At 39.0% G+C, this 27,360-nt stretch overlaps 4 protein-coding genes across 5 annotated transcripts in view; 1 reads left to right on the top strand and 3 right to left on the bottom strand.

The window, feature by feature from the left end:
- Positions 1 to 163: 163 nt before the first annotated feature.
- On the bottom strand, positions 164 to 4,171 carry nr5a5 (nuclear receptor subfamily 5, group A, member 5). Its single transcript, XM_008416030.2, has 7 exons — positions 3,385 to 4,171; positions 2,853 to 2,968; positions 2,610 to 2,751; positions 1,165 to 1,886; positions 944 to 1,063; positions 705 to 852; positions 164 to 591 (listed from the first exon to the last, which is right to left on the bottom strand). The coding sequence occupies exons 1-7, from the start codon at positions 3,482 to 3,484 to the stop codon at positions 344 to 346; spliced, it is 1,596 nt and encodes a 531-aa protein (XP_008414252.2). The 5' UTR covers positions 3,485 to 4,171; the 3' UTR covers positions 164 to 343.
- Positions 4,172 to 5,113: 942 nt separating this feature from the next.
- On the bottom strand, positions 5,114 to 7,060 carry soul5 (heme-binding protein soul5). The gene is made up of 7 exons (XM_074186861.2): positions 6,954 to 7,060; positions 6,792 to 6,851; positions 6,594 to 6,675; positions 6,283 to 6,403; positions 5,713 to 5,849; positions 5,465 to 5,628; positions 5,114 to 5,371 (listed from the first exon to the last, which is right to left on the bottom strand). Coding segments are annotated over exons 1-7 (657 nt in total). The 5' UTR covers positions 6,956 to 7,060; the 3' UTR covers positions 5,114 to 5,280.
- A 3,397-nt stretch (positions 7,061 to 10,457) lies between these two features.
- Positions 10,458 to 13,566, top strand: LOC103468743 (retinol dehydrogenase 8). Of its 2 annotated transcripts, XM_008416025.3 has the most exons (7): positions 10,458 to 10,595; positions 11,719 to 11,843; positions 11,946 to 12,107; positions 12,193 to 12,372; positions 12,458 to 12,551; positions 12,699 to 12,882; positions 13,006 to 13,566. In XM_008416025.3, exons 2-7 carry the CDS (start codon positions 11,747 to 11,749, stop codon positions 13,213 to 13,215), a joined length of 927 nt encoding a protein of 308 aa, XP_008414247.2. In that variant the 5' UTR covers positions 10,458 to 10,595; positions 11,719 to 11,746; the 3' UTR covers positions 13,216 to 13,566. The 2 variants fall into 2 exon arrangements, with proteins under 2 accessions (XP_008414247.2, XP_008414246.2); XM_008416024.3 differs by having other exon boundaries at positions 10,458 to 11,843.
- A 1,582-nt stretch (positions 13,567 to 15,148) lies between these two features.
- notch3 (notch receptor 3) overlaps positions 15,149 to 27,360 on the bottom strand; it is a 28,157-nt gene continuing 15,945 nt past the window's right edge. Inside the window, exons 10-33 of the mRNA XM_081610100.1 lie at positions 26,758 to 26,871; positions 25,654 to 25,887; positions 25,408 to 25,518; positions 25,120 to 25,312; positions 24,470 to 24,615; positions 24,037 to 24,270; positions 23,770 to 23,922; positions 23,424 to 23,652; positions 23,142 to 23,343; positions 22,860 to 23,016; positions 22,592 to 22,776; positions 22,328 to 22,460; positions 21,957 to 22,214; positions 21,763 to 21,875; positions 21,108 to 21,631; positions 20,690 to 21,016; positions 20,449 to 20,597; positions 20,122 to 20,362; positions 19,888 to 19,978; positions 19,617 to 19,785; positions 19,184 to 19,488; positions 18,912 to 19,059; positions 18,719 to 18,816; positions 15,149 to 18,622 (exon numbers count right to left, since the gene is read on the bottom strand). Of these exons, the coding sequence (XP_081466226.1) occupies positions 17,153 to 18,622; positions 18,719 to 18,816; positions 18,912 to 19,059; positions 19,184 to 19,488; positions 19,617 to 19,785; positions 19,888 to 19,978; positions 20,122 to 20,362; positions 20,449 to 20,597; positions 20,690 to 21,016; positions 21,108 to 21,631; positions 21,763 to 21,875; positions 21,957 to 22,214; positions 22,328 to 22,460; positions 22,592 to 22,776; positions 22,860 to 23,016; positions 23,142 to 23,343; positions 23,424 to 23,652; positions 23,770 to 23,922; positions 24,037 to 24,270; positions 24,470 to 24,615; positions 25,120 to 25,312; positions 25,408 to 25,518; positions 25,654 to 25,887; positions 26,758 to 26,871 (5,984 nt within the window). The 3' untranslated portion in view covers positions 15,149 to 17,152. The remainder of the gene's footprint in view (positions 18,623 to 18,718; positions 18,817 to 18,911; positions 19,060 to 19,183; positions 19,489 to 19,616; positions 19,786 to 19,887; positions 19,979 to 20,121; positions 20,363 to 20,448; positions 20,598 to 20,689; positions 21,017 to 21,107; positions 21,632 to 21,762; positions 21,876 to 21,956; positions 22,215 to 22,327; positions 22,461 to 22,591; positions 22,777 to 22,859; positions 23,017 to 23,141; positions 23,344 to 23,423; positions 23,653 to 23,769; positions 23,923 to 24,036; positions 24,271 to 24,469; positions 24,616 to 25,119; positions 25,313 to 25,407; positions 25,519 to 25,653; positions 25,888 to 26,757; positions 26,872 to 27,360) is intronic.

Below are 27,360 nucleotides of genomic sequence, written 5' to 3' on the forward strand. Positions count from 1 at the left end.
TCATTATTATTTAATAATCATCTTTATTTTTTCCCCCCTCATATGTTTGTTTTAGAATTTGCATGTGGACTGGAGACCTTCTTTGAAAAGATATACTGCAGAGTGAGAGTGAATAACACATGTTTTATTTTATATTTACAAAAGTTATTGGACACAAAATTGCTCGACTTTACTGAATGTATTTTATTGCTTTTGTTGAACAGTTTCGCTTTCCCTGTTTACATGTAATAAGATGACACTTGGGTCCTAATTTAACACTGATAAAGAAACCTTCTCATAGCATGACCCATCTTCATCTTAGAACATCTTTGAAGGTGATAATTTTTCAAACTTCAACACCCTCCTAGTTGTGCTTAGCGTGCAGCATCTCCGCAAGTAGAGAGTTGCAGGGTAAATCTCCAAGAAGGTGGCGCTGGTACAAATAGTCCTCAACTTGCAAGCTAATGCTGCGCACTTCTGGGAGCCGAAGAAGCAACTGCCCAAACTTGTCCGAGTGTCCCGGGTGGCTCTGCTGGGTATGTTCCATGAGGGCTCTGTTCACCCTCTCCTGGGTTTGCTCTACTTGTCTGCGGTTCTGGACTGACTTCACATCTGATGCATTAAAAAAAAAAACATTAAAAGTGAGTTGAATAACTAATAACTGCATTTATTGACAGATCAAAAATAAGGTAAACACTTGACATTATTGAATTAAGAACACTAACCTGGATTGAACAGGACAAGGTATTTAAGACAAACAAACTCGTGTCTGTCAAACTGGAGTGCCTTAAGTTTGAAAACAAGGTCTTGGGTTCTTGATACTAAGCTACTTAACGTCGTTCCAGCCTGGGACATAATGGTTGACACTTCAATCTGCATCACAATAAATCACAGTAACAAGTGTGTGAGTGATGAAATTAAGCATGCCTCTAAATCTATATAGATAAGTGTCTTAATACTTAACCTGTTGACCTGTGACCAGATAAATACAACCTTCTTTTCCGTAAGCGACTTGTCTGCAAAGGTGGTCTAGGACCAGCAGCTCACTCCAACAGCTTTGCAGCAGCGACATCTGATCGTCCACCTGTCAGAAGCACCACGGTGTGTAAAGTAAAAGACTAAAACTCTAGAAACTGCATAGATATTATCCTGCATCTGACTGGTAGTGTAGCAAAATTTCCCCACCTTGAGCTCTTTAAAGAGATTGCTGTTTCTGGCCCACTCCACAAGTCCAAACAGAGTCTGGTCAGCTATTTTGCACATGATGCTGAATGTATTTAGACAGTCATGCTTTCCTCGATTGGCCTGCTCTCTTTGCAGACTAGCCAAGACTTTGGTGCATAGCTGACCCTCATCTTGTTCACCCTCCAGGAGCTGGATAAGGAAGCTGGGAGAAGGAGTGGTTGGTGGAGGTGTTGTCTGAGTACCAGCCTGGGAAATAGCAGGTGCTGAGCTTGGTGTGGAGCAGGGGGAAGATGTCGGCGTGCATGTTGGTGTGAATGAATGGGTTGAAAAGTGTGTGGGAACGGGGTTGTAGCTGAAGCTGGGTTCCCCTTTATCCTGCGAGTATTCAGGGAAACCACAACAAAGTCCACGGAAAGGCACGGATGGAGGTGATAGCACTCTATGATTGTTCATGGTACAGTCCAGAGGCATGGGTTGACAACTTTGCTCCATCCCTGATGGATACATAATGTGGGATAGATGAAAAGCAGCTGAAGACGATGTGTTGCTTGTTGGGCCACTTATTCGGTGGTCATTTGGAGATTGGGGACCAGGCGTTTGTCTTGTTTCCATCTTAATCCTGCAGGGATCTGTGTTCGCCTTTTGCAGTTTCATCTGCCTGTCGCGTCTGTACAGAGGCCCAAACTTATTCCTGCCACCTCTCATACGATCGGCTCTTACAGCTGAAGGCAAAAAAGAAGTCATAATTAAAAGGGTTTGACACCAACACTTGTAACATCTTTGGCAAAAATAAATAAATACAAATAAATAAATAAATGAACATTACTTGGGATCCAAGTGGAGTAACATATTTGACCCACATTTATACATTTCCTGTATTGACATTTTTCTAATTTAGCCAACTCTAGAATGATTTAGTTTCATAAGGAAGAGATGGACATTTGCACTGCCATGAAAATAGTTTTTCCTCCTTTCAAGAGGTATTTTCTTTTTCTTTTTCTGTTTTTATTTAGTCACACTTAAGGGTTTCAGATATATCATGGTATTGAGTTAATACAAAGCACTAATTTCTAATGATAATTTGAATTATTAAGAGAGAATAAGATATCTAGAACAGCGGATCGGCCCAATAAATGTTGCTCAGTTTTGTTTATTTTGTTTTTTTTTCTTTTGGTGGAATCATTTATAATTTAATAATAGAGGCAGCCATATCTTTACAAAGAATTGCATTGGTTTTGGAAGGCATTTTCCTTTGATAGATAAAATCCTAATTTGAAAACCGCAAATTAATATACCTTTTGTATAACTTTTTAGTGTAATTGACATGGAAAATTTAAGTGTGACAAATAAAATCCCTGCAGAAGATATATCTAATAATGCTTTTGCACAGCAGTGTATGAGACAAAGAAGCACAACTACATCAAAAGTGTTGAGAGATTATATACCTTCTTTCCTCATGCCTACAGTCAGACACTTCTGAAAGCGGCAGAAAGGACAGCGTTTTCTTTGGGACCGGTTTATTGGGCAGCGTTGTTGCTCTGAACAGGTATAATGCTTGTTATTCTGCACTGAGCGTTTGAAGAAGCCCTGTGTGAGAAAGAAACACTGTCTGAGGGGGGAAAAAAACCTAAATAAATCTAGGTCCCCATCATCACAGAAGGACCACATATCAACAACTTATTCCGTACCTTGCAGCTCTCGCAGGTAAGCAGTCCATAGTGATATCCTGACACTTTGTCACCACAAACCGGACAGCTCTCCTCTGACTCTGACCGACTGTCTGCCTCAGTCTTTTGTTCCCGAGCTACCAAAAGACAGTAGATATATCAAAACGTGTGATTCAATTTCTGACACATACTTCTGGGGAAGGAAATGTATTAAAATCAATACCGCTCACATGAAAAAGGGTTTATTGCTCAGCTATTGAGCAGACAAGAAATACTACAGGACCATCCCTCCACTGCAGAAAGTATCTTATCGCTCATCTAGATTTGTTCGACTTTGATAACATGCATGACCCTTACGTAATTTCTATCTAGTGAATGAAAACTGTCCCACATAAATTTCTGAATCTAAAGTCTTTTAAAGTTTTTTTTTCTTTGCAAGAATGAGTCATTGCCTTGCCACCAACACATGTACATTTCACAGAAAGTATTACCAAAAATAATGTTTTAACAAATTTTACAAAAAGTTTCACTTTGCAATCCATGCCGTACTCACATGTTGATGAACCCTCCTGCATTAACAAATCCTCCGGATGGCTACCAGAAAAATGGTCAGGAGGCTGGGGCTGTTGTGCGTAATAACCAGGGATGTCCATCTTCTTGGGACATGAACACCACAGTCAGCTTAGTTTGATCCTCATTGTTGCAAAGACCAAGAGACAAGACAGTCACAGCAGGAGAGCCAGAGAAAAGCTAGGCGGTGGTCAGGCCCAACAGCTCTGATGGACTGACAACTGTTGGAGGCCCACATTTGGACTTTGGTCCATAGTGGGTGTCATAAAACCTCTCCTGACTGGCACTCCTAACCAGTCAGTATATCAGCAAGCAAGCTAGCCCGCCGGCCCCTTCATGGGGGACAGATAGCCACCTGCTGGAATCTTACTGAAGTGAAATCACTTCTGGATCACTGAACCATTCTGAATCCGGCAGATAAGATAAGAGTCCATTAAAGAGCAAACAGGACCACTGCTAAACTACAAACATGCAGATTTGACTTTAGATTCTCTTTTTTTCCCCTATTTTAAGGTTTGCTAATTGTGGAAAGCATACCTCCTTTCCAAAACATACTTTAACATTTATCCTTTTTTAAAAACGATGATTAAATTACTAAATCTCCGAATTGTGCTCAACATTTTAATAATACTGCAAAAAGAAAGCTCAATATGTGGATTCAGTTTTCATCTTGCTTGCTTGATTCTCAGCTTCTTCCTTTTCTAACATTATTATTGGTTTTCAAAGTGGACTTTTTTCTAAATATCACCAACACTGATGACAAGTGTGTTTATGTATTACCGTTCACAATAACATTACAGAATAGCTCACTTACAGATGAATACATAATTTTTCACCTTTCTGTTTTTTATTATTCAAAACACTCAGCATTAGTCTAGTTGTTGCATAGCTATCAATTTCTGCAAAAAAAAACCAAAACAAAAAAACCCCAGAAAAAAAACCTGGTAATAATTGTCTAATGCACTGCCAGTGGTATGTTCTTTATTTCTATTGAACATGAAACACTTACAGTTTGTGAAAAATAATGGCAACTGCTTCAATCTGGTGTAATGCATTTGAAATATTTATGTAAAACTGCATAGTTACAGTTATTTATTTGAGGTAAATAAATAAAAGGTATATACTTTGGCCTTCGTAATAGTAATATTGCAAAAATAAAGCTATACTCCATAGTACTGCAGCTAATTCATAAACTGAGGTTTTCAAAAATGTATCCTTTTCTTTTTATGACTATCTAAAATTGAACAAATCCCCAATTTGCAAATAATACATGCATTATTACAATGCAGTGTACAACAGGTTATGTAATAAAACCTGTATGTATTATCTTAATCTTCCAGACAATGGTGATAAGATACAGCTGAAACACAATTAACACAAACTGATCCAGTCACACAGTGACGTCAAAGTCGAGCCATAACGGCAACTAAGGTGTATGGTTACCATGGATACTTTCAAATATTAAACAACATTGTATGCTAAGATCTTTATCTGCTTATTTTAAACTGCATGTTTAACTTGAGGTAGCATAAACATAGCTTTCATAAAATTGGCCAAGTTTTCATGAGCTCAAGGTTCCATCAGCTCGTTCAAGATTTAGTTGCCATTTGTGCCATCTGCTGGTTCAGACGTGCAAAGCTTTAGTTTACATATAGTGCATGTACAGAGATCTATCATTCACATATAGATAAATAAATAAACAAACAGAATGATTGCTGCAAAAAACTACTTTATTTTTCAACAACAAAAAATGAAAGCAAACACAAAAAAAATGCACAAAACCCCGGTAATGATGGCTTTGTTGTCTGTGTGTTCAAACGGGGTTTATGTTCAATTTTGAGCAAAGTTCAGCTACAGCACAGGCGTTGTGTTCAGTAAACTATGCAGATGGTTGAAGATCTGGATCACACACTGGATCCCCCTCAACAACGTACCACACCTCGCAGTGTCTCTTTTTCTTGGGCTTTGGACTACAAGAACACAAAAACACACAGAGACTTTAGAATATGACTTCAACATACTGGGGTTGTTTTAAGCATTTGTGCTACTTATCATTTCATCACCTGTCATATCCAGCTGCGAAGTGGAATCCTTTGGTGTACTGTGCATTGGCAGAGTCAAGAGCTTTCAACAGTTTCTTGGAGTACTTGGTGTCAGACATGGTGTTCATGTAGGAGTCATAGTCGATTACGTAGACATTCATAGCAGGCGTCTCTTGGATATAAACCTGCAAATTAACAAAAATGTTTTATCTGCAGAAAGCAAAAGCAGATCTCAGAGAAAAAGTCTCAAGTTTTATATCAAAGTTTACATCTTCGTTAGTAGGTTTTGGTGGATCCATCTGATATTCTGCTGGCAGCAAGAAACTCATTGTGATGACACCCGTCCTAAAAATGCTCTTTTCAGGCAAGCCCATCACAACTGGAGCGGTCATAGGGATTTTTTGGCCTGCAAAGGAACAGAAATACTGTAAACAGAATGTGTGTACCAAAACAAAAAAAATATGTACACGCTGTCAATACACATGACAATTGGATAAATAAAATTCCACATTTAGATGGAGACCATTTTAGTAAAGAGCAAAAAATAGGATCACAATATTTCAGTATTACTAATCAAGACATTTACCTTTTTTTTCAAATTGGAAGTCAAGTTTTTAATGAAAGACAGTGAAGAATTCAGAAAATTTTTTTCTACATGTTATTAAAGTCTGCTCTTTAGTTTATATTATTTAAACAGTATTGCCTTTGTGTTTGTGTTTATAGGTCACATTGTGTGGAATTTTAATTGCTAAATGTATTTTTGTTTTTCACAAAAATAGCTGTAAAAAGAAAAAGAAGTGAGTGGAAAAAAAAATTATAGCATCAAATCACATACTAACTTGCTTCATTTTCTCCGGTGATGTACTTGTACAACTTCCAAAACGCTGGTACCATCATAAATTCCATAGAGAAGGTGGTGTAATTAGTTGTAACCCATTTCACGGAGTCATAATACCGCACCTGAAAATTATTATTATTATTAATGCAATTCTTTTGTGTCATTCTCAGGAACTTTCTCCCTCGAATGCTGATAGAGATAGGCGCTGACCCCTGAGCAACCCTTCAAGAATGAGCAGATTTAGGCAACAAATAGGCACCTCCATGCAAATATATTTTTCTTTTCATTTTATTTATTCCTGCAGACACTCACCTCATATACGGAGTTCTTGCAAATCGAGTCAAACAGCAGGCACTGCTCTGTCTCATTGCAGAACTCCAGCTGGGAGGAGTCTCTGTAAAGTCAAAACACACATACAATTCTCTTGCATGCGTTCATAAGGCCATGCTAAAGTGACATCTACTCATACCACATGCTGAGTGGAAGTGTCAATAAGTTAATTTTTCATACCCAACTCTGGCCTCAGCAGTTAGAACCAGCAGAAGACCCACAAGACCTGAAAAACAAATCCTGAAACACACAAATGTAGAGCGTTTGTTTCATTGCCATTCAATTGAACTTCAATGCATTTCTGTTCACCAAGAACGGAAGTTAAAATGAACGTCTACTTACATTGCAGCTCACTGTTGAGTTCTCAGCTTCTCGAACAGTAATCTCCCCGCACCGACCCAAAGCGAGCATTTATCCCCTTCTGGTTATGAAAGGAAAACAGGCTCCTCCCTGAACTCCTAATTCAGTCCAGACAACAGAGAGGCAGAACATGTGAGAAAATCTTTACAGAGGCAAAAGTAGGTGGGGATACTCACTTATGTTCTGTAACCTCGCCTTTGTGTAATACGAAGATGCGAAACTTACATTTATGTCACACCAACTGATGTAATAACAAAGGATAGATTTTGCATAATTTAATTATAACTCCCATATTGTTGAAGAAAGTATTTTTCCTTCACTTCAGACAACAGGCCACAAAGGTCAGCAACTGTAACCTTGACTGTAACGTCATGTGTATACATGCAGTCATGTAGGTGGACGGCTTACTGGACCAGAAACAATGATTCTCTCTTTGGACTAACAAGAAAACATGCTTTTTCTGTTCTGATTTGTTTTGTTCTGATATATATAAATGAATAAAATATATAGAAACATAAAAGCAATACCCCGAGCAGTAGCCCTCAGCTGTTGATCACTGATGGAAAAGCAGATGTTTTTTTTTTTAAAACCAGAAATTTGATCTTTAAATGTTTTTTTTTTAAATTATTTTTATTTGTGAGTTCATTTTGCTTTTATTGTTACCTAATATGCGTTTCTTGTTCCTCAGCTGAGACATAAAGGAGTGGACACGGCTTGTTGGATTGACACTGTAAGATGAATACATGTAAAGTCTATCATCTGTTTTCAGAGCGAGTTAGAACATTGTGTTTTGTCTGATTGTCTTGTTCACACGCAGTTTTGCACATCAATGAATTGTATAAAAACGATGCAAAAAATACCTTGGATTTGGTTAGCAAGGAGACAAAAACTTCCCTGGGAGAGAAATAATGGGAGCGCTAGGGGAATTAGAGGCATTGACAAAATCTTTTCTTAAAGCCCTCACGTTAACTGTTTTGTCCTCAGATGACACCTGATCTGGGCTGGGAGACAAAATGTTCAGTCACACCCTCTGCATTCAACTCAGTTCAACTAGAAAATACTTTATCAATCACTAGACAGAAATTAAATGTTGTATAACTAGCCAATTTTTTTATTATAGATAGATAGTTATTATAGATGCTGATGGCTGTGAGCATGGGTCTCCTGTAGTGGTCAGTGTTGCAGCAACCATTTGAAAGCTCTGACTGAAGACACTGTTGTTTCATGAGGAGGATACTAAGAATTGTCCATCATTATTGTGATATTATGAAGAATTCTTCTTTACACATTCTCAAGCAGTAAAGTATATAGCCAGTATAATGGATAAGAAAACTATGATGTAACATTTAACAGAAAATACAAAAAGATCACATTAATAAAGGTGATAGATTTAAAATGTGTCACCTAGTTTTTCAAGTTTCGTAACACTGACAAGAATTTACTCAGCAGTCAGCAGAGTTGGTTGTGTTATGAATGTGCAGTTTTTCAGTCATAAAAAGTGTGGGTGCTTCAAAGGAGTGCACATGACCACATTAACTTTTCACTCAAAAAAAAAAAACTCTTAAAAAGAGCAATTGAAATTAAATGATTACCAGGCAGGGTAATGCAGTCAAGCTTTTTACTTTATTAGGAAGAAAGTTTTAAATTTCAGCAACAGAATTATTCTTTCCTTGATTCAAAATTATTTCAGGAGCAGAAAGTGATTTGAAGACTTTTGGCACAGACACAAAACTGTTAAACAGACAATTCAGATAAATATATGCTGCTTTGTCTAACAGAATGCTCTGCCATCAATCATGAAAAAACAAACAAAAAGAAAAAACAGAGTTTCAATTGCATAATGGTGCGAGCATGTAGAGGTTATATAACATGTCAAACAGATGTGAACGATTTTTCTTTTGTAACTGAGAAAAAGGATTGGAGTAAAATGAAACCCTCCCACTGTTGCAAAACAAAATCGACAGTTTTTTAAATTTTTTTAATGTTCCTTATAAGAACAAGATGCATCCTTATATAACAAATGAAAGAATAAAGAGGAATCAGTAATGTCATGTAACATATTTCGTTAAGGTTTGGTGGTTGTATAAGTTACTGGATTGTTTTGGCTTTATGGGAGCAGTGAAGCTGACTCATTATTATCATGTTCCTCTGTATGAGTTCCAGGATGAGAGCTTTACTTTAACACATCTGTGTGATTAAATGGACGCTGAAATGATGTTTTATATTTGTTAAACTAATTTTACTTTGGACGTTGAATAAATTTTTTGAGTCAAGAGTTCTTATTATTACATAATTTGGATTGAAACAAAGAAGTGGGAGCTTCTTTGTTTCAAAGAAGTTACTGCAGAGGCTTTTCATGCCTCTGCCGTGCATAAAATAATTTGTTTGATAGCACGCAATAAGCTGAACAATTCTCAAAACAACAGGAAGGCACAAGGAACGCAGTGAAGCTCTGAGAAGAACTGTAGATTTAAACAAAACTTTGGAAAACAACATGATCATTTCAAACAAGTTTATGCAAGGACTAAATATTAATCATTATCATCATTTTGCAAATGTATGACAAATGACTCTATCTATCATTCTCTATTCTCAGATGAAAGGAAATTGGTTACAATATTAAGGAACATCAAGGAACCACCAAGACATGCCACAAAAGTGAAACTGCTGCTGTTAGTAAAGCTAGTTTTACATTTTCATGAATTGACGGGGTATCAATGAACCAAAATATTAATAACTTATTGCAGTATTTACAAATAATATTACTTTTGAAAATTGGCTTACAATATTATTATTATTTTTTAAAATCCTGACATACAGGTGCATATCAGTCATTTGGATTCTCTCTCTTCTTTTTTTTACTATTTCAAATGTCTAATTGGATTTCTGTTATAGACACCGCTCCAAATTTCTAATTTTTGCTCTAAATCATTTGTATTCTCGCTCAAAGCTGCTGTAAAAATAATGTATCTCGAGATGCAATAAATGATTTATGTTGTAGGAAAACGTACTACCATTAACTGGAAGTGTGGGAACCATAAAAGCTCACTCTTCTGAGCCAAAAGATAATTATATTTCATTCATGCTTATTGTTGAACAGAATATTAGAATGACGAGTCTGCCCTCCAGTGGCCAAAACAAAAACTGCAAGACTTAGTTAAATCTAGAGTGGTGTTTATAAAATACATTGTTAGACATTTAGAAATATATTGGACACGACGATATTTTTTTTTCTTCAGAAATGTAACTTGGTAAAAACTGCATTTCATGTGTAGGTGTAGTCTTTAAATAAAATTCCACGAAATGTTGAAGGATATAAACAAGAAATATATTCATATAAGAGACGCAGTGAGTAATTCAGAGTAGAAAATACCCACCAAGAACAAAAAAGCAACATCAGCAGCAATATAAATGGTCCTACAGTTTGTTTCTGTAGTTGGAGTAAACCGAAAAACTACAACTCCCATAATACATGAGCCGCTTGAGTAATCCCCGAGACTTTAGCTGCCTGTCCCGACGTTTGAGACTTCGTTATGTTTGTTCAGTGTTTTCGCAGAAATTCATCGATGCACTGTTGACAAACTGTTTTCCACGTCAGTGAGGACCAAACAACTCGCTCCGCAGGTGGGTACCGTGTGGCAAACAAACACACCTGCCTCAATATAGAGTCTTTTGTAAAGATTTAGCAGATAGTGACCTTGGTGTAATTTAAGATTATGCATAGATCATTGAGTGGCAGGTCTTAAATATTGTGCTTTTATAAATGTCAGAAAGAAGTAGCTTTTCTACTTCTTGTTTGCAGGTCTTTTTCCTCTAGATTCAGTTTAAAACCTATACAGTATGACTAAAATAGTTGTTGTTTTTTTAATTCTATTGTTAACTATGTTATGTAGATGACTGCAGCAGGTTCAGATAAGTGAAATCAAAAATCTAGAGGGGTACTCAGAATCATTAGATAAAATCTGAACTGGAATATTCTTCAATTGTAGAAGATTTTAAACACCTTGTGGTAAAACCTTTCTCAGATAAATTTAGATTGTGATAGGAATAATATAAATTGTACCATTAGAACGTCTTTAAAATCAGAAAGAAAATCCGTGTCTGTGATTTAAAAAAAATGTATTGTCTTATTTCAAAGAACAGCTATTTATTTCACAATAAACTATGTTTTAAACTGTCATTATGCAGTATACTATATTCCTTTGTAGATATGACCTATTTCTGTCCTGTACCATATTTAATCCCATTACAACTAAAAATACAGCTTTTCCCTTTTGAAGAAAAACATTTTAGGATTTCTTCTCAAGGTAATTATATACAGCATAATAATCATGTTGTTATGGACATTTTGTAACTACTGTAATTTCAAATTGGATGATAGTTCTTCAGTTTTTACTTTAAAAACTACTATTGCTATTTGAATGAGTTTGCTTTTCTTTTGTTTGTTTACCTCAACTCACTTTCTGGTCTTTTTTTATATGAAAAGGGTTATTGACTTGACCTGTGGCATCCTTATAGCCGTATTATGCAACTATTTAGATATATTAGATATTATATAGGAATAGTGATTGATACACTTAAAATGTACTATGCAAACATGGCAGTGGCAGACCGACTCACTTTGAGCACAGGGAAAACACCATTAGATTTAAGTAAATGTGGCTTATCACACCTTGAAACACAAGAAACCCATAATAGTGTAGAAAAGATATTTGAGCTTTTTTTAAAAAAATTATTATTATTATAGTCCACTAGTAAGTCTTGAGGTCGACACCATGGGGAGCAGGAGAGTTCTGGTTACTGGTTGCTCCTCTGGTATTGGCTTGGCTGTGGCAGTACGCTTGGCCAAGGATGAGACCAAACGGTTTAAAGGTAAGCTGTTGATGTTCTTTGCTGCACCTTAAAAAAAATTCAGTATCCAGTAAATAATTATTAATCAAAGTGAGTGACATCCTGTGTGTTTGTCTGAGCCAGTAGTTGCCACAATGAGGGATCTTGAGAAACGTGGCCCTTTGGAAAAAGCAGCAGGTGATTTATTAAATAAAACCCTGGTGATCCAAAGGTTGGATGCCTGCTGTGAAGAATCCATCAAAGAGTGCATCAACAGCATCCCCAACCGACAAGTGGATGTCCTCGGTCTGTTTCCTTTGCGTAGGAATATTCAAAGTAAATTTCACTTAACAAGCAAACGTTATTAAAGGAGAATATTGCATTGTTGTAGTGAACAATGCGGGCATTGGCATGATTGGACCACTGGAGTGCCAAAGTATTACCTCAGTGAAAGAGCTCTTTGAAGTCAACTTCTTTGGCCTGGTGCGATTGGTGAAAGAGGTGCTGCCAGACATGAAGCAAAGACAGAGTGGCCACATCGTGGTGATGAGCAGTGTCATGGGAATACAAGGTGGGTTTAATTTTAATGAGCTCAATTTCAGACAAACCTAATAATTGTAAAACTCTTTTGATGTTCTGCTAATGTTTCCACAAAGGACTTCTGTTCAACGACGTCTACTCTGCGTCCAAGTTTGCTGTGGAAGGATTTTGTGAAAGTCTGGCAGTGCAAGCAATGAAATTCAACATCAAGTGATTACATGTCCCGAACAGTACAACATTTTTAAAAATGCAGCTCTAGTCCCCAAGTAAAACTTTAGTTATCTAAAAGTTGAGCTGTAAGAATTTACAGCTCAACAAATGCACCGCTTTTAGATTTACTTACTTTTGTTTTCCTAGGACTACACTGGTGGAACCTGGTCCTGTGATGACAGAGTTTGAAAGAAAAGTGTATGAGGACGCAGAGAACACAGATCTGTCTGAGACAGATGAGGAGACGGCCAGGATCTTCCGTGACATTTATCTTCCATACTCTAGAAAGGTCTTCGCAACTTTAGGCCAGACACCAGAGGATGTGGCTGAGGCAAGTAGTGACAGTGTCCTTCTTAAATCTGAGAATTAAAGGTAACACATTTCCTTTTCAGTTAAAATGCGTAACCAGAAGACTCCTTTTGATGCAAAGTTTTGTTCTTTTCTCACTGTTTAGCAAACACATGAAGTGATTACAGCCAAGGAGCCTCCTCTACGGCACCAGACCAACCGACTGTACATGCCCATGACTGCACTAAAGCATGCAGATCCCACTGGCAGACTACCTCTGGAAGCTTTCTATAAAATGATCTTTAAACATGACGCTGTTTTTAATGCCACGTTGGGGATTCTGCGCATGATGAATCGGAGGAAGGGGAACAAATAATCATTTAATGGAAGTAGATGCAATAGTTGATTAGGACTACTGCAGTTATTCTTTTTTATGTTTAACATTCAACTTCTACATTTCTGACCAGTTGTAAAAAAAAAAGATCTTTTATTAGCTTTGTTACCCTTTAAAAGAGGATTTAATGATTTTTCTTTTTTGAAGATATAGACTAGATGTATGTGATCCTTTAAATTTATTAGTTTGATTTTGGTCATTAGAAACTCAGATGTTTTTTTTTGCCCTTAACCCTTCAAACCCTGATAGAAGAAATTGTTCTATACTTTTAAAAACTGTACTGTCTATTATATGCTTTTGCCAAATTGCATCTATTAAAATATTCCTATTTTATGTTATTGCATTGATAAATTATATCTTGAAAACTGGTCCTTATTTTAAAGACATTCTTATCAAAGTTGATGAAATTCCTTCAGTATATATTGCCATTTTATTTTAGCATTTAAAATAATGCTAAAATTTAGCATTTTATTTTACTTTAATCACAATTGATTCAGACATTGCTTTTTTCTACAGAACATTTAGTGATGCATAATTTAAACCCTGGTTTATGACTATTTAAAAAAAACAAGTTCTACAATTAATTAATTAGTTTAATTAAATTTCTGTACCATTAAAAAATGACTTCTAAGGTAAATAAAAGTGGTGCAAAAAGGCACAAGATAAGCCTAGAATTAAGAAAAAAACACTTTAAAAAAATGTTTAAAGTAAATATTTTTGCAAAAGAAAAAAAAAGGTAAATGTATTAAAAATATATTTATCTCGATATATATGTGGAGCATCATGGAGTTAAATTCTAGAAAGAGTTTTTTCTGGGACATAAAGAATAATTTCGCTTGAAATATAATTTCCACACAGTTATTCTTACATTATGTCAGATCAGATTAGAATTTTACTGTGATAAAATTAGTATTTCTCTCAGATGGCTTGAGGATTGTTTAGATCATTTCTAAAATGTAGGTCAGCACATTTTCAATCTGAGCCTAAATCTGGATGAGAGTTTCTATTGTGTTTTCTCAGTCATTTTATTTGATTTTTTTTTTTTTTTTTTACATAAAATATATGAATGCACAGTACATTTCACAGACTGTTAAATGGAGGAAATTTTTACAATGTTAGCAATGTGTTACATTTGAAGGAAAATAGATTAAGCCTTTACTTTAAACAGGACAAAGGTCATTTATCTTCCAGCACGACTAAGTGAAGTAATCTGCTGCACAAAGACATGAGGTTGGCTTCTCTGTCTCATCCTGGTTATAATTACCTCTGAAGAATCCATTGAGCCAATATCAGTGTGCTGACACATGGTTGGTCTCATCTTTACACTATATTTAAAGAACAGCTTTTACATGGACAATATCACCCAGTTTTGACTTTGGCAGTAATAAATTATACATGCAAACTGAAGTTATACCAAATAGCTGTAATGTTTCTGCAGACGAATCTTGTGTTCGGTAGTTTCTGCTACTTGACTGAGCACAGGTTAAACCTGATCAGTGTCTGATTGGAACATGTTTAGGATATTGAATAAGGAAAATTTAATCCCTTTAAGATGATCATTGATACCTTTGGAATATGACAGATCTGAACTTGTCATTCAGAACAGCTGCTCTGGGTATTAGTGTGATATAAACACACTGCTAAAAACAATAAATAAATAATAATAATAATAATAATAATAATAATAATAATAATAATAATAATAATGTACTGAAAAGTAGTTCCCTGTAGTTTTTATTACAAATATATTTAACAAGTTTAATAAAAAAAAAAGAAAAGAAAAGAAAAGAAAAACTGCCGAGAAAGGTTGACAGCGACTTTAAACTACTTTTGAACAACTGTAGGAATAAATTTAGGATATATCAACATGTGCTGTTGTAACAAGATTGCTAAAAAAAATATTCATTAGTCTCAGTTTCAAATAATGCTAAATGAAATACACTTTATTTCTGTCTTTTTAGTACATAACAATCACTTTAGGAAAATAAGACTTCTTAAGCAACGATCTACCCAAAACAAACATATTTACAATCTGCAACTGAAATTTTGTAACTGAAATGGTGAATGCACAAAACACTTAGTGTGACCTGGCAGGAAAATTTTAAGACCAGAAAATTAGAAAAAAAAAAAACAAACAAACAGACAAACCAAACATTTTCACCTGCAAATAAGATGCAAACTGGACTGTGAAAATCAACACTTTCCCAGGTCTGAGAGACCAGCACCTGGTTCTATAATGAACAAGATAAAATAGGAAAACAAAAATAAACTCAGCTGATAACTCAACTAGACGCAGTGTTTAGGCATTGTCACCGTAAAAACAATAACTAGAAGTGATGAGCTAATTTGTCTCTGCTCAAAAAGCATTAAATGAAAATGCCAAAGTGTCTTTCTTAAAATGTTACGATACAAAAAGTCTGAAATGTGCACAAAATGTTATAGAGAGGCGACCGCCCCCCCCGTTCTACATGGCCAGGTTATATGAAAAACAAAATACTTGTTCAGACATAATACAAGTGGTTAGCTAAATGACTGACTTTCATCTTAGAATTACGCAACATAAACACTACACAGTAGTGTTGTTTCCCCCCCTTCATTCTTATTTCACTAGCTCCCAACTTTGTGAGCCCTGGACGTGGTATCTACTGTAGATGCAAGGGAATCATTCCTCTGCATGCCATAAAACACCTCCCTGAGGAGTGACAGGGCAGCAGCAGTCACAGTCCAGCAGCCCCACCCTCACACTGGTCACCACTCCCAACTTGATCTCAGCTGCAATAGTCCATTTAGTCCACTTCAGGTTATGGGGTCAACAATTTCAAAAAGTTTTGTTGTCTGGTTTGGTTACCTTTTAGTGTCACCTTAAGGCGGTGGTCCAAACACAAAAAAGCCAGAAACAGCGGAGGAATGTTTGAAACAAAGAGTGATATAAAATAGCAGCGGATATAAGCATAGCTTAATACATCTGAAGTGATGTTTGACAAAGAAAAAAGTATTTATGCTTTTCCACAAATATACAGAGTATAAAACAATAAAAAATATAATGTAAGGGCAGTGAAAGGCTGATTTTTAAAGGCCAACACATTTTCTTTGAAACATAAATAAAACGAATGCTAAAGGTAATAGACTCGGCAGTAAGACCATCAACAAATACTCTAGTGTCAATGAATAGTTATATAAAATAAATGCATCACACTTAATATTGTCTCTGATTTTTTTTTTTTTTAAAGATTATATGTAAAATTCACAGCGATTAAATGCCCCTTATATTATAAATATCCAATGATGCCAAATGTATTTGACAAAGACTTGCCCTTTGAGGCTGGTCAGTTGAAGTGCTTTAAAGACACTCATCTACATTCTTGTTCATAACACTCATATATAAATTTGTTATTTACCACAACTCAAACATAACTACGGCAGAGCAATTTTTGAAATGTCGTTGCTAGAACCATTTTAACATTATGGTGGCAGTTTATATGAGAGGCTAGAACAGAAACAAAACTAAAGAGCAGTTCAGATAGATAAAAACAATAAATAAAAATAAACAAATTCCCTTCAACAATTCACTTTTTCTCTGCTCTACTTTTTAAATGTTTGTTAGTTTTCTGGAGAGTTTCCCCAAGTCTTTGAAATTAAAGACTTGGTTTTCTTCATATACTTTTTTTTAAGAATCAAAAATAGTCCATCCGTGACAGAATTACTTCATTAAATTGTCTGCAGTTTTTTTCAGACAACACACATTTCCCTTTACTTTTTTATTTCTCTGCCGTATTCACTAGCAGACGGTCCTCTTATACATATTGCCAGCTCAACTCCAAAGAAAATCTTGGAAACACTCTGACAGATAAAACATAGACAGACCCAAGAGCCAGTCTTTTTAACCCAGGTCCTTTTTAAGGTCGAGTCCGAATAACCTTCATGCAAACACCTGCATCTTGCCATTGGCCTCTGGGATTTGAGTAATTTGGGTCTGGTTGGGGACAGCGACGGCTGGGCTTGGCGTGGAATCTGACCAATCAGAGACGCAGTGGGGAGAGGGACTGGACCAGTGCTCTGGAGACTCTGGAGAGGGTGTCAGATAGGGGTGCTCACTGGGCAAATTGTGGAAATGCTTGGGTGTGGCATCTAATGTGGATGAATAACTGTGTTGGGAAGGAGGTGTTGGATAATCCTCGTTCCCTGCAGCGCTACCACTTTGCTGGGAGGAAAGGACCTGAGCTGGCTGGGCTGCTGCTCCTTGGGTGGGCTGAACAGGAGGCTGAGAGGACTGCTGAGGCAGCTGCTGCTGATGCTGCTGGAAGAATGATGGTGGAGGCTGCGAGGTTTGTGGGGTAGGTGGAGTGGACGTTCCCATAGGACCCATGCTTGGCTGGTTGGTGATGTTGTGATTAATGAGCTGCTGTTGCTCTGCAATGGAAGGCAGCTTCACTGGGCTGATGGTCGGTGTGGAGGTAACCGGTGTGGGCTGCAGCATTGGACTGCGGTAGAGCTGCTGTTGGTGCATCAGCATGTTCTGCTGCTGCATGGCTGGGCTCTGGACATGCATGCCTGCTTGACTACTCTGCACAATATTCACAACCTGCTGACCACACTGAGAGGATGGAGGCATGCGATTGTGCCAGTCAAACGGCACACTTACAGGACTGACCAGGCCCATGTTGACTCCCAGCTGGCCAGAACTCAGCACATAGCCGTGGTTGACATCTGACGCCATAGAGACACGGCCCTGCATGGCCATTGCTCCCACTCCAATGTCATTAATTTGGGCAAGCGATACAGCAAATGGGCCCCCTCCTTCCAACATGCTACTGTGAACCATCGGGGTGTTTGGAACAGACATGGAGGAATGGAAAAGACCTGGTGACTGCATGGCAACAGGTGACGTTGGATTGGTGATGTAGCCAGCATTGCTAGCTCCCCCGTGCGGTGAGTCTAGTGAGTCCACTGGGGACAGAGTAACCGAGCTATCCAATAAGGCACTCTGCATGTCCAGAGTTAGCTTCTTATTGCGAGCCTTTACTGACTCCTTGAGACTTGCAGCATGCTGGCTTCCAAGGCTGGAACCTTTGACCCCAGGCCGGCGGTTCTTCTTGCTCTGCGGGGTGTTCTTCAGACTAGGGAGGAAGGCACTGGGAGGGCACATGAGAGGAGACAGAGTGTGGCCTCCTGCAAGTTGGTGTCCAGCTGCTCCATGACTTTGGGGACTCCTCACTGTGTTGTATTCATCAAGAAGTTGTACAATATCGTGGTGCATACGCTCTAGAGCAATGTCTCTCGGCAGCCTGTCCATGTGGTCTGTAATTTCTCTGTTTGCAAAGTGAGCGAGCAGCACCTTCACTGCCTCACAACTTCCTTCGCGGGCTGCAAGGAAGAGAGGGGTCTCCTCCTGAAAAACAGACAGAAAGCACATGAAAATTAACAAGCTGTCAAATACAAACATATGCATCATGTATGGATTCCGTCCTTGTGTTTTTAAAATTACCTTGAGATCTTGCATATCTTTGTTGGCGCCATTTTTCAGCAGAGCAATAGTTGCATCTACATTGTTTACAGCTGCAGCCCAGTGCAAAGCAGATTTACCTAGAAGAAACGTCAACCATTAGGATGAAATATATTGGTTTTGCTTTAGTATTATCATGAATTTAAACCAAAAGATTTGGACATCTGAGACTTACCCAATTCATCGACTGCATTAACATCTGCATGGCATGTGATGAGTTCCTCAACCATGCCTTCCACTGCCAGTCGTGCAGCCAGGATTAGAGCAGTAGAGCCATCGTACATACGGGAGTCCAGATCGGTGGCGCGATTTCTAATCAAAATCTAAATGAGTGTAAAGAATGGGGAAAAAAAACCTTTATAGTTATACCATACATTTTGGGAAAAAGTTAAAAGTCTTTGTACTGCTAATGTCATAAACGAACACAACGTCCTAATAACCGATTACCTGGAAGACACCCTGTGCATCTGCAGCCACAGCAGCATGTAGCGGTGTTCGTCCCGTGTTGTCTTGAGCATTGGCGTCTGCTCCGGCATCCAGCAGGCGCTTTGCAGCATCAGCACGTGCATAGCGAGCAGCCAAGTGGAGTGCTGTCTCACCAGTACGGTCTGTTTGTGCAGCGAGCGATGCACCCTGGTAGATTAAGTCAGAGATAATGTTGGCAGAGCACTCTTCACTCTCCTCCTCCTCTGTCACCTCAGGTTCTAGGCCGCCTCCACAGAATGATGCCAGCATCAGAGGTGTAAAGCCATCTGGGATGTGAACAAGTGAAAAAAAAAAGTTAGTCATTTCAAGTGACCACCACCATGATTTGTGAAGAAAGATTAAAATGTATTGTCAGAAGACAGCTTTCACCCTAAAATTAAACTTCTACACCAACCTGGGCCTCGGACATTAACGTCCATGCAGTCACTTTCAAATTCTCCTTGAGGTGGTGTGAGGGCTATTGTGGGTGGTACACGGATGTCTGCAGCTACGAGATGGTGCTGGGTCCACTGTCTGCAGTCCACTGCATCTTCGCTGTCTGAGAGCATGCTCGGTTCCTCAACCTGAATTTATATAGAAATTTGGTAATATAAATTCTCGCACTAGCGTCAATTTAAAAGGATGCAAAATATGTACAGTAAAAAAAAACAACTTGTGTGACAAACCTTGAGTCGTTTAGCTTCTGGGCAATCTGAGTCCATCCACTGATCACTGTGATCACCGAGGAGAGATTCTTCAACTGTTTTTGGCATGTGTCTGATTACAAATAAAAAAAATGCAACAGCATAAGTTCCAGGAAAACCACTGAAACTCAAAACTGATTCCTACGATAATAGCAAGCTGTTTTGCATTAACGATTAACCCCAAAGTGTTTTAAGTTCTATTTACAAATAACTTACTTCAGTCCAAGAGCATCTTGACCCACAGGTTCCCTGCGGTTTTTGTTACTGCTGGGTTCCTTCTTGAGAAAGAAGCCTTCAGGGAACCAAAGGGTGCTATGTTCACGCTTCCGACGAGTTATCAACATGCCAATCACAAGGATGACCAAAACAAAAATAAACACTAAACATGGCACCATCCATTGGGTAAGTAGTTTCGACCAATCTGTTGTTGAAATGGGATCGATGGGGATCTTTTCTCCTGTTGTGGAACAAGAAAGCTTGGATTTACATATGCCTCATTTGAGTGACCCATCAATCTTGTGTTAACTCAGAATTCACACTTGCCTCTGACTTCCCGAAGAGGATAAGGGAAGTCGAGCATTTCTGTTGCAGATAGAGCTCCGAGATATTCTGCCGCGCTTTTAGCTGTCGGGAAACAGTCCTCTGAATCTCGAATGCACAAACGGTTGTCTATCTCCAGATAGACTATGGACCTACAAAAAAAAAGACGTAGAAAAAGGTGTTTTGTGTACAGAGCAATCCCCAGGTAATGATTCATCTTTTATATTTACAGTGTCTGACTAACCCAACAACTTCATGTTGATGTCCAAGTTCTCGTTTGAGACGTGCCTCTCGACGGGTGTAGGGAAGGATCATTGCGTCTCCATTTTTGTCCAATCTGAAGCGTACTGAAGTGTGCAGGATAGCACTCAATTTCTGCAAAAAAGCTTTGCCAGTGAGGAGAAGCTTGTCTGGAGGCAGAAGGACGACCAACACCAAAACACCATTGGCAAGATCCTCTGGAACCCTCTCTGCACAATCTAAGCCGTCCCAACCACACTCTTCTGTGTTGCAGCCCTGGTCACACTGACCATCAGCATAATGGGCGTCGCAGTAACTTGCATATATTGGACTGGAGAAAACAAAAGAACATGGATCATCTTAACTATTTTATGTTACTGTTAAATGGAAGGAACCAACCTTATCAATCAAATAAAACTCACTTGCAAATTTTCTCTTTGCTTCTGCAGTCAAAGTTGTCATACAGACACTCGGGGTTGTTACAGAATTCATCACACTGGCTATTGTTGAAGGCACGCCAACAGCGGGGGTCTGCGCAATGAGCCCAGGGATTCACTGCCAGGGAGCAGTCACCACCATCCCAACGACAAGGAAGTGTATTACATTCCTTGTCACAGACACTGTCATTGGCTTTGTCTTGACAGTCTGCCCTAGGGCAGGCGAGAGCTGGAAGCTCAGATTTGCTTTGTTCGCACCGCTTTCCCATAAATCCACTTGGACACTGGCAATGAAAAAATGGTAAGCTGATTTCTTCAGTGCACAGGCCTCCATTCTGGCATGGCTTGGAAGAGCACCCATCATTACTGCGATGCTGACATTGGGGTCCGCTAAAGCCTGACAAACATACGCAGCGTGTTCCCCTCTTGGTAAGGGCACAGCTTCCCCCATTGTAGCAAGACAGCTCCTGGCAGGACATGCTCCTTTCACAGTTTGGACCAGCATAACCCTAGAGATAAACATTGTTCAAGAAGTTTCTGATTACAACCTTTTGATATTGTCCTGAAATTTTGACATTGCAATTGGCAAACTGTAATGTGAAATTAGATGTTTGAATACTCAAAACTATTTTAAACTTACAAGTTGACATGTACAGGTGTATCCCAGAGGGGCGCTGCTAGTTACTGAACAGGCACCACCGTTATGACAAGGCTGAGATTCACACACACTGAACCTGTTCTGACACCTTCGTCCTAAAAAAAACAATTTGTCAGTGGTTACATTTCCAAACAGAATGCACTGTTACAGACCATCAAGAAGGAAGATTGTCTAACCTGTAAACCCAGGCTTGCAGACACACAGGTAATCATTGGACAACTGGATGCAGTCAAGACTATTGGTGGAACTACAAGGGTTCGAGAGACACTCATTTATGTCTCCTTCACATCTGTCTCCTGTGAAACCCGGTGGACAATTGCAGCGATGACCACCAACTCTGTCTACACAGGTTCCGTTATTGAGGCACTTGGGTGGAGCACCTCGTAGCCTCAGTGGTGGCGCACAGTCATCCTCATTAATCTCACAGAGAACACCTTCAAAACAGAAGATTATCACACACTAATGAATGTAGGTATTATCTATTTGACACAGAAAGTAAACTCTCTAGTGATATGCATAAGTTTTTGTTGCTTTTGTTCTTGCGTACCCAGTGTGCCGGGGGGACAGGAGCAGATATAATGTCCAACTAGATCAATACAAGTGCCCCCATTCTGGCATGGATGAGACTGGCACTCATTGATTTCAATCTCGCAGGTCTGTCCAGCGTAGCCAGGCATGCACTGTAATGATATGATAAACTCATTATATTGAAAAAAGTTAAAGGACAAATTGAAATCCCCTGCTAAAATCATCTTTGGTAAATTTTGACACTGAAGAATTGACTTGCTTCAGAATAAGGGATTTGACTTACATCACACTGGTACCCGCCAACATATGACCTGCAGGTGGCACCATTGCGACAAGGTTTGTCTTCACATTGGTCCACTTGTATTTCACAATAGCTCCCAGTGTAGTCAGCAGGGCATTTACAAATGTGTGAATTGCCAGAGTTGACGCAGTGACCGCCATGGTGGCAAAGCTCATCTGTTTGGATTCCTAATTTGAAAGATATTTGTAAATATTCAAGGTGCAGTTAAGAGTGCAGGCTCAGCGATCAAGAGCATAGAAAAGTCAAATACCCCTCTTGCGAGCCGCTGTTTCACAAGACATGTTTGGGATGTCACAGTAACGTCCAGACCAACCATTAGGACAATCGCAACTAAAAGACGCATCCTTTTGGCGACAACGTCCTCCATTCTGGCACAGAGACAAGCGTCGGCACCAGTCAACTGGCGTCTGAAAAGCCAAGAAGCAAAAATCAGAGACAAAAGAAGCAAATCTGAAATACTGAGCCTACAGAATAAATATTTTATGCCTCAAGCTCCTAACTTTACATTTCAAAAGTACTTAAGAGCTTATACCTGGCACCTGCTGCCTTCAAAGCCCTTTGGACAGGAACAGCGGAAGGACTCCAGGGCATCTTGACAGGTGCCTCCGTTTAGACAAGGCTGAGAGTCACACTCATTTACTTCATACTGGCAGTGGGAGCCAGTGAAGCCAGAGCGACAGGTGCAAGCATAGCCATTGATTTTGTCCGTGCAAGTCCCTCCATTAAAGCAAGAGCTGTAGAAATGTGAAAACAAGTTAAATTCATACTTTTTATTAGGAAATTTGGTTCAGGTTTACCTTAAGCACACACTTACCTTTCAGTGCAATCCGGAATATTGGTTTCACAGTGGATGCCAGTAAAGCCAGGTGGGCAGCTACATGTGTAAGAGTTGACATAGTCTGTACAGGTGCCTCCATTTTTACAGGGGAAACTTTGACATTCATTGATCTCCAGCGCACATCTAGGGCCTGTGAAGCCAGGCAAGCAACTACAGTGAAAGGAGTTCACACCATCTGTACACGAACCTCCACTTAAGCAAGGGTCTGAAAGGACAAATGGAGAAAATGACCTTGATCAGAACAGTGAATGTAATAGTATTATGACAGAGAGGTGCTGACAGATATAATATTTGTACGCAATATATTTGAAATGTCACTTACTGGGATAACAGTCATTGATATCTGTTTCACAAGTGAGCCCTGTAAATCCTGCTCTACAGGAACACACAAAGCCTCCTAGCGTGTTTGTGCAGGTCCCACGGTTTTTGCAGGGATTCGACATGCATTCATTCATATCTATGTTACACAACTGACCTGTAGAGTGCAAGAGATCAACACAATGAGATACGCTTTGTGAAAATGTAATGTAAAATGGATTATCTCTCAATAAATTGTAAGTACTGGTGCAACTGAATCGGGTTTTCTAACCTTGCCACCCTGGCTGGCAGTTACACTGATAACCCAGGTAGTCTGGGGTGTGGGTACAGACTGCGTGATTGGCGCAAGGGTTAGGGAAGCAAGGTGTGAGGACCTCAGCACAAGTAGGTCCACTATAGGGGAGCTCACACAAACATGTGAAACTGGCCACACCATCCACACAAGTTCCCTTATTTAGACAGGGGCTAGAAGCACATTCATTGTTGTTCACCTGGCAGAGGTTACCTGTAAACAGAAGCAGCAAAAAGGTGACACTTACAGTGTATAATTACATACTGTAGACTGGAAGTGTATAGTAACACTTACGTCTAGCCACAGTCTACAACTTGTGGCTAGATGCAGCTGCACATTTTATTCACCACTAGGGGGAGCCAGACAACTATAACTTGACGTTTGTTTTTGTGTAACTTTGTCCAATACTCACCTCTGAAACCTTGGCGACACTTGCAGGTAAAACCATTAAGTTTATCTATGCAAGTTCCAGCATTTTGACAAGGACTCGGTAAACAGTCATTCCTGTCCAGGTCACAGTTCTTCCCAACCCATCCAGGTTCACAGTCACAACGGTATCTGAAAACACAATAGTACAATCAGAAAGCCACAGATGCAAGTTCATAAAAATTGAACGGATGAAGACTAGGGACCTGTACTATAAAGCAAGATCAGGGATCTTGTTTTGATAGACCTGCTCCAGAGGAAGTTAGGTTTCATAAAATGAATTTATTTCAATTCCTCTTTTTCTCCAAGCCTTCTGTTTGGCTTTTCTAGAAACTCTGCTGTGTTTATACTTTAAATGTTAACATTTCCATATTGTTTTGCTGCAATGTTGGCACTTTTGATCACAAATATGTAGCTCCAGCTCAGTGACTGTGATGGGGAATCTGATTATTCTTACATAAATGCATTTTATTCATTTTTAGAAAACATGGGTTTACTTACTAAGTTGATGTGCATTTTCACATCTAGTTTATTAGGATCATCTAAACATATTCCAGATATTCCAAACCTGCTTTGTTGTACAGAATCTTAATATATAGTGCGGTAAGCATGATTTGCTGCTAAAACGATTCATACCCGTTTGTGTCCTCTCTGCAGGAGCCATGGACACATGGGCTGCTGCCACACTCATCCACCTGGGAGTAACAGTAAGGGGGTTTAAAGCCTTCCGGACACTGGCAGTGAAATCCATTTTCTTCATCAATACACGTTCCCCCATTTCTACAGGGGCTAGATGCACACTCGTCTATTTCCACATTACATTTAGGACCTGGAATGAGAGACATTAGGCACATTTCAGTATTTCCAGTTTAAAATCATTGTTTGTTCCATGAAACTTGTAGTTTTATTTCCAGAGAGACTTGCCTGTAAAGCCCGGTTTGCAAACACAATCATAGCGGTTGATACCATCTTTGCAGATGCCATAATCACAAGGGTTACTGGCACAATCATCAAAGTTAATCTCACAGTTTGTACCTGAGTTAAGAAAAAGGAATCACATTATTCTGTAAAAATAAATAAACCTTTTCACGATTAAAGAATGCAAAATTCAGCACATTCTGTGCCTGAACAATTCGAATAACATCTATTGTGTATGGAGTTGTCTCCTACCTGAAGTTCCATGCTGGCACTGACAGATGTACTTATTGACCCGGTCCACACACTTGCCTCCATTCTGACAAGGATTGCTGTGGCACTCATTAAGTTGGTTTTCACAGCGATAGCCTGTATATCCGGGATCACAATTACATGTGTAGCTAGCAATGCCATCTATGCAAGTACCGTGGTGGCATGGGTCTGGTTGACAATTGTTGACATTTATTTCACAGAGTCTCCCTTCGTAACCTAAAAAGAAAAAATGCATACATGATTAGGTTTCTAGTGTGTAACAGCAAGTCAACTTACTGCTTTCTCCCATAGCTCATTGTCTTTTTTTTAGTTTATCCATTGCTATGTTTAATTCATTGGTTGTTTTTTTTTTTTTCATAAAACATTCTGATGTTTGTACTCTGATGACTATGGTTTCCCATGCATTTGTCTGCACACCAAACTGTTGGTTTGTGCTGTGTTTGCAGTGAAATGTTAAGATGGTTGAAGTAATAAAAAGGGCCTTCCAGTCCTGTGCCTTTGTTCTCAGTGGTGCAGGGAACAATAGACAGCACCATGTCAAACAGGGCCACTTCACTCAACAGAAGGGGCCCATAAACACAGCCAATACCAAGCAGCTGGCCACTGAAACAATGAAGCAGGCTCCTCCATTGGCATAGTTACAAACAAACATGTTAAATTTCAAGACACAGTCAGCAAGCTTAAACAAACAAATTTTACGACAAACTGTATGTCATTGTGAGTTATGTGCCTTTGTGTATGGATGTGACTAAACACAAAGGGGTTGATGTCAAAACTGCAACATAAGGTGTTGTGTGGGGTTTTAAGAAATGAACAGATGTCGAGGTGATGACCAAGGCTCTTTTCTAGGCAAACTGCTGGTCCTCTGTGACCTCATGATCCTGACACCCAATGAGAGGAAAAAGGAGGATCAGGGGCCACTTGGCCAGCAGACGCCCAAAGAAATAATTCACCCCCAAACAATGAATACTTATTAAACACCAAATAACTGTTTTTAAGATCATCTGCTCCACTGTCTGAGGAGACGCTGGTTTGTGTAGAGCTAACACCTACCTACTGACCACAATTATATGTAAAGACCCTTACCTTCAGCGCACCGGCACTCAAATCCATTGGGCCGGTCATAGCATTTTGCTCCATTCTGGCAAGGAGTGCTAGCACACTCATCTATGTCAATTTGACACATGGTGCCAGTAAACCCTGGGACATGCAAACACAAAGGTTAAAGGTCAGACAGACGGTCCAGTGAAAGGGTCCAAGCCTAGGTCAGAGGGCAGCCGCAGAGGCCTGTAGTTCGGTTAGTCGTGTCTGGCTAAGGTAGCTTTAAAGGCTTCTTTCTTTGTTAGAGACTAGTGATATTTTCATTGCAACCAACACTTATCTGACCATTACTAGGCAGTGACTAGGTTTTAAAAAGATTCCAACAATTAGAACAATTCTTAAAAAGATTACTTAGCATTCAAATCAATTTTGCTGTCATGCTATTGACATTTCCATTAAGCTACTGTACATATTGTGTGAACAATCCACATTCAAATATAATAATACAAAAAGAGTTTCCACGCTGAGAGAGTTGAACAAGCTTTAAGTCTTTGAGCACAGTGCCAAGTGATACATTGGCAACACACTGTTCAGTTGATTAACAGTGTCAAAATGGTTTCTGTGTTTGGTCCATGGGCTACTGAAGGG

This window comes from Poecilia reticulata, chromosome 8, assembly GCF_904066995.2.
Source record: "Poecilia reticulata chromosome 8, P_reticulata-male-v2, whole genome shotgun sequence".
NCBI classification, from domain to species: domain Eukaryota; kingdom Metazoa; phylum Chordata; class Actinopteri; order Cyprinodontiformes; family Poeciliidae; genus Poecilia; species Poecilia reticulata.